The sequence below is a fragment of the Larimichthys crocea genome, chromosome XXI (genome assembly GCF_000972845.2).
Source record: "Larimichthys crocea isolate SSNF chromosome XXI, L_crocea_2.0, whole genome shotgun sequence".
Lineage (NCBI taxonomy): Eukaryota > Metazoa > Chordata > Actinopteri > Sciaenidae > Larimichthys > Larimichthys crocea.
In genome coordinates, this window is record NC_040031.1 from 14,635,792 (window position 1) to 14,642,509 (window position 6,718).

General features: G+C 38.8%; 1 protein-coding gene across 1 annotated transcript; it reads left to right on the forward strand.

Annotated features, from left to right (window-relative positions):
- Nucleotides 1-421: 421 nt before the first annotated feature.
- On the forward strand, nt 422-6,718 carry parp16 (poly (ADP-ribose) polymerase family, member 16). The gene is made up of 7 exons (XM_010757243.3): nt 422-506; nt 2,386-2,582; nt 2,985-3,122; nt 3,252-3,458; nt 3,595-3,766; nt 3,854-3,998; nt 4,787-6,718. The coding sequence occupies exons 2-7, from the start codon at nt 2,394-2,396 to the stop codon at nt 4,920-4,922; spliced, it is 987 nt and encodes a 328-aa protein (XP_010755545.1). The 5' UTR covers nt 422-506; nt 2,386-2,393; the 3' UTR covers nt 4,923-6,718.

The following is a 6,718-nucleotide window of genomic DNA, read 5'->3' on the forward strand; positions in this document are numbered from 1 at the left end:
ACACACTCTGTAACAAGCTGATTGCTTTCCCTGTGCTTTTTGTCTTGGGGTGCAAGAAAAAGTGGTGCCACAAAGACACAACCTTATCAATGTATTTGATGATGACACAGTGATGCATGTATGCATGTTTGTGCCTTCTTTCTTTCTCTATAATGCTCTCTTGGTTTGTTTTTTTACACTTTCTGTGAGGCAGAAAATCTTTTAAATATTTTCTGCTCTGGGCAGCGGCGTTCACGGCTCCTCGTAAATTTCCCAACATTGTTGTTTCAGTAGTAGAATGAAGATAAAAAATGCACACCAAACACCTATCGATCCTTCCCCTGTATACAATCACTGACACGATCTCCTATACCTGTCCACTCGCTAATATATCTGATAATGTTTACGCATTTGTCGTCCATACACGAGAGTCTCCGTTTTTTTTAACAGCCCCTGAACGCAGCAGCAGCTCCTCCACAGCTAGCGTTAGTTGTTCCTGCAGTGCTATGAGTTGAGCGAGACTGAAGGTAACGACGAATAATCACTTAAAACTAGCTGTGTGTGAGCAGATACAGGTCTGTGCGCCACAGGTGTGTCCTCCTGACCCCCTCAGGATCTCACATCAGTGTGATGGCGCTGTATTTGTCACCGGTAACGACAGATATATTCACTTGTTGTAGCTCAGCTAATGTTAGCTGACGTTGCTTCCCTGTGCTAGTTAACAGGGACTAGTTAACCAACTACAAGGACTAGTTTAGTGTAGTATGAGGGGCTTTATGCGTCCAAGTGTCAGCTGTTGTCTCTGCGTCGACCATAAAAGTTACACTAGGACGTTTGAAGCAACTTGGCTGCGGCTAAATTAGTAGAAGAGGCTAACCTGAGCTAGTTACCTGAGCTGCTCAATCAGGAAATGTCTCCGGACTGTGTTTCATGTTACCAAGAGGCAATCAGTCACAAACATTAGATCAGATCAGAGCCGACTTTATTGTCATTGCACAATGTAAGACGACAGAAAATGCAGTTTAGCATCTGTGCAGGAGTATGTGCAGGATATATGAGTATTGTGCAGGTATAAATGGGATATATACAGCATTAGCAGCATGAATGTGCAGTATAAATGCTGGCATATGATAACTGCATATACATGATACATGTAACTGTTTACATATTTCATTTTTGATTGTGCATATATACTGTAAATCCTGTCCATACTGCCATATTACCATACTTATACTGTTATATTATACTAATAACTCAGTTTACACTGTGCCATGTCTTTTAGCTTTTAGATTTGTATATTTTTATCTTATATTTTTTTTACATCTTTTGCTTATATTTTATATTTCATGTTTATGCTGTTTGGGATAAGAGGGAAACTAAATTACATATAGCAGCATTGACAATAAAGTTGACTTGACATGATACGTACAGTACGACAGTATAAATAGTTATTGGTGTGTGTGGGGAGGCTTAAATAATCATGCATGTATCACTGTATCATCATCGAGTATCTTGCTGAGCTTGTGTCTTTGTGGAAAAATCTGTATAATTAGATCATAAGTTTTATACAGGCATGCAGGGAGTGTGTTTTTTTATTTATTTATTATTATTTACCCTTAAAGACCTTTTGTCTGCATCTAAGACATAAAGCACACGGAAAGAAATCAGCTTACTAAAAGTATCTATCTATCTATCTATCTATCTATCTATCTATCTATCTATCTATCTATCTATCGATCTATCTATCTACGTTATACATACATATTACACTCAAAATAAAATATGTCAGTGGTATTAAATTAAATTCTGTTTGCTCTCTCTCTCTCTCAGCCTGGGAATTAGTGAAATTCTAGTCTGCACAAAAGATTTGAGCCAGGTTTGAATTTTGATAGCACTTCACCCCAAAAACAATCTTATATTTGATGGTGCATCAGTAAAATATAAATGTAAATATTATAATAAACTACCTTCAAAGTAAGAGAAGATGATTTGGAAATTTTGGACTATGATGGGTTTTTATTTCTACGCGTGTATTTTAAAGACCAAGTGATAATCCATCCATTATCTGTAACTGCTTATCCTCATCTTGGACGAGAGGCGGGATACACCCTGGACAAGTCACAAGCTCATTACAGGGCACACAGAGAGAGACAACCATTCCCTCTCACATTCACACCTACGAGAGTCCTAGAGAATTTATTTTGTTGCAATCTGCAACTTCACTGCTAGGTGCCACTAAATCCTACACACTGGAAAATATAACAAAAATAATCATTAGGGGGAACATATTCCAGTTTTTAACCTTAATATATTTTGTCATGAGGTGTTTATTGTGCTGTTATCAGCTAACTTCATTTTTTTGGCTGTGCTCACCTCTCTGCTATCTTATCACCTCTCCGTCTGCAGTGCTGGGAATGCAGCCACCGCTCCCACCTGAGGCGGTCAGAGAGCTGGTGTGCTCCTGTCTGCACAGAGACCCGGTAGCAGCAGACCTCCGCTGCAGCCTGTTTGTCGCCGCTGTGCAGAACTACAAGAGAGACTCTTTGCTCAGACCTTTCCCTCCGCGATACATAAGCGGTGACAATAAGGACTTTGAGGAGCTGGTAAGATATAGTGACAGTCAAAAGCGTTTTTTACACCCTCTAGTGTGGCATATATGTTACGCTACATACACTTGGTGGCAGTAATGTGCTGCTAGAGGTAACAGTGTGTCAATAAAAAAGACAACATGGAGATTCAAAACATTAAAATAGCTTTGTAAATATTTTAAATATAGAAACAATGAATTTTGGTGAGAAACACTGAAAGTACATTAATTTGTTTACAATAAAAACATCACAAATGAAGATTCAAAGGTTTGAGATCTTATAAGTTCAGAGATTCATGTGTGTTATGTGGTATTTTATCATTTAAGGGCATTTGCAATGAGCACACCTCTAACAAGTCAAAAACTGCTTACTTCTGTTGTGACAATATGATCAAATTAAGTGTGTTTTCTTCTCTAGTTGGCAGACGTGAAGTCTTTGCCTGGTGTGAGAGAGTTGGTAAGACTCCGACCCAGAGAGGGAGATCATCATCTGGCTCTCACACACTGGATTCTCTCTTCAAAGAGTTTTGCTGTGAAGACACTACAGAAAGATGAGGTGCATGACCACGAGTCTAAAAACATAAAGCACAGTGTCTTTTTTTTTTCCTTCCACTCGCATCTTATAAAATAAAAATAAAGTGGGAAAGTGGATCTTTGTTTACAGTGTTTCTCTGTTGTCTACCAGTACGCCAAGCTCTGTAACCTGACAGAAAACGAAGGGATCTCTGCGCCTGTGCCAGACTTCCTGTTTGAGCTCGAGTACTGTGATCAGATGAACGCCAGGTTCGAGAAGACGAGGGCAGGCAGAGACGTCTTCTACGCATTCCACGGGAGCCGCCTGGAAAACTTTCACTCTATTATTCACAATGGACTACACTGTCACCTCAACAAGGTTACTACAGTCTCTGCTGTTTATGTTATATAATAAACAAGATTTCATGGAGCTGTCAAGTGTTGTAGTGCAGAGATTTCTCAAGGATGGAGTGGAAATCTGAGGTATTCTTTTATTTCTACATGTTTGTGTGCAGAACTCAGTGTTTGGAGAGGGGACCTACCTCACCAGTGACCTCAGCATGGCTGTCCTCTACAGCCCCCACAGCAGCGGCTGGCGAGAAAGTCTACTGGGTCCACTGCTCAGCTGTGTTGCCTTGTGTGAAGTCATTGATCACCCAGATGTTAAGTGCCAGGTGAAGAAAAAAGGTGCGTTAACCACGCGACTCACCGCACACACAGAATAACACAAATCAGTGCTTCGTAGTAAAACGAGCCACTTATTCCCAATTTCAGATTCTGAAATCATTGACCGTCAGCGCTCAAGAGCAAAGAACAGCGAGGGAGGGGAAGTACCGCAGAAGTACTTTATAGTCACCAACAATCAGCTTTTGCGTGTCAAGTACCTGCTTGTTTACTCTCAGAGGAGGCACCTGTCCAGGTAAGAATCTCCCGAGTCAAACGTAACTCTGCGAGTAAAGGATGTAAATACTAATACGCCTTTTCATGCTTGTAAAGTTTCATGAGACTGTGATCATCTTCGAGGTCACAGTACGTGAATTTATACAGTGAGGTCAAAAATGTTTTGTTTTTTAAGCAGTCTTGCTACAATGAAATAGCTTGTATGGGTACAAACATCATAACACGTGAATACAGTAAGGCAGTCATATCTAATTTATGCTGTTTAGGGACTCCAAGAAATATCCAAATACATTTTTGAGAACACCGATCGAGTATACTGAACGCAGAATGGGATTAAAATAAAGCGGACATGTCTGTAAAGAGGAGACTCATGGGTACATGTAAACCCAATTTTCATTCAGATATCGTGAGATGAGGGGAACGGGGCCCCTTTTGAAAATGGCCATGCAACTTTTTTATTTACTTATTTTATTTTACTGATTCATTTATTTTCTGATGATACCAGCCTCTTTACTCTAGTTTCTACTCCTAGTGTAGGTTAAACACTGAACATGTAACAGGATGTCATTCACTATAAGAAAACGGGTTAGTGCTGCTGACCAGAACTCAAAACTTTAAATGTACTCTAAGCAAACAGGAGTGGCAACCTTGTAACAACCGCTCTGCATGTTTGGATCACTACGTGGAATTTTCTTCTTTACTCAACAATATGAATGTCATTTTAAACACAAAGGAGCGTTTGATGTGATCAGTGGTGATGATAATTCCCTAAAGATCATGTATGTATGTTTCTTCTTTATTCTTCAGACATTCCCGCAGCACCTCCTGGCTGCTCAGACACCATTTTGCCATCATGATGAGTCTCTACCTTCTGCTGCTCATATTCATCGGTGCCTTTAACTCCACCACCTTCGTCTCCTTCTGGAACAGACTGTTCAGGTGACAAGATAACAGGACAGACGGCCTGGATGTTCATTATCCACTGATCAGAGACTGACTGGAGGCCAGAGCAAAGATAAAGTTTTATGCACCTTTATACTGTTTTCTCTCTGCAATCATTCTTTTCTTTACTGGAGCTACAATCACTGTTATTCCGAGATAGCATATATTTTCAAATAGCAGATGTTGGGATACTTTTGTGTGTTCATTTTGTTGAAATGGGTACGAAGACCATTATGCATTTTAAAAATGTTATGCAATGTTTCATCTGTAATTTATATGGTTTAGTAAACATCCTGTTGTGTAGATCAACATTGAGATGTCCTTTTTTTGGTTTGTTAGGTCTTACAGGGATAGTTTGGATATAATGAGGTTGTATGAGGTATTTATTCACAATCAGTGTGTTACCTACAGTAGACGGCAGTCAGTGCAACCCCAGTTTGTACAGGCAGACAGGGATCCCAGCACAGAAGCAGAGAAAAAACATTACAAACATTATCTGTTTAAAGGTCTACTGTGTCAGATTTAGTGAGCTAAAATAACTGTTTTCATGAACCTGAACATGAGAATCATTATGTTCTTGTACCATAGAATAAGACGTTTATATGTACAGTATGCAGATTGTTCATGCATGCTGTGTTTTGCTGGCTCTAACTCCGATCTAAGCAGCTGATCTGTAGCGTAATGCAGTGTGTGCTGCAGTCGTGTGTAGGAATACTGAACTTCTACGATTAGTGTCAAAGAAAAAAGCTGTAAGATAAAGTGAAAATATTCATAACAAAACGTACACACAGCAGTGCATAGCTCTACTTCTGTGCCCTGTCTGTTTCTCTAAGCTGGAAGTGCACTGACCACTGTCCTACTAACCTCAGACAACTCCACTTCTACACACCTGAACTATCCCTTTAGGTACTTAAGATTTCTGGCACATAAACTCATCGTATAGACGGACACTCATATTTCAATATAAATGCTTTTAAATAATGTGACATTGTATCATTTAGTTTTTCAGAAATAAACGAGAAGAGACCTTTTATATTATTAGAACTCATGATTTAAGTGTAACTTTAATATAATAATTAGGTTTAATGAAGGAAGAATATGAGACGGACATATCTGTTGTGCTGACATATTGTATTTAATTAATAGTGGATCACTAATATGCGTTTATATCCTTTTAAAGGTTCATAAGATTTGTTACATTTTTGACATGAATAAAACTGAACTTTTGATTTAAAGTTGATTTAAACCCTTTTAAGATTTGAACATCTTGGAAGTGTTGAGGTAGACTTTAAATGATTGTCATGCTTCTTCAAAAGGTCTGTAACATCACACGTTATTCAGACGCACAGGGAATAATCATGTAGGAATCTCTGCAGCTGCTTCCCACACTGCAAAATCTACTCGAAGGTCACTCCTTCATAGTAATCTTTTGTACTTTTCTATTGTTCCCGGGTTTTGTCTTGTATTCAGACTTTAACATGGGTTTCTCCTGACAGGTGAACATTTATTACAGCTGGCACGCCGACAGTCCTTTGTTATCTGTTGTTTTTATCAGTAGAAAAAAAAAGAGACGGCTATATGGGATTGATAACAGAGGCGGCCTGCTTTGGTGACAGATCCTGTCGTTCTAATAGATAGACAAGAAATGTAGAAAAGGAAGAAAATTTGGCTATTTTGTGATTTGGAATATAACCAGTTAACTGGAATTATGAAATACTTGATTTAGAAATGTTTACAAAGTGTTAGCATTAAATATTATGTATATTATATGGAAGGTCTATTAAACTTACAACACAG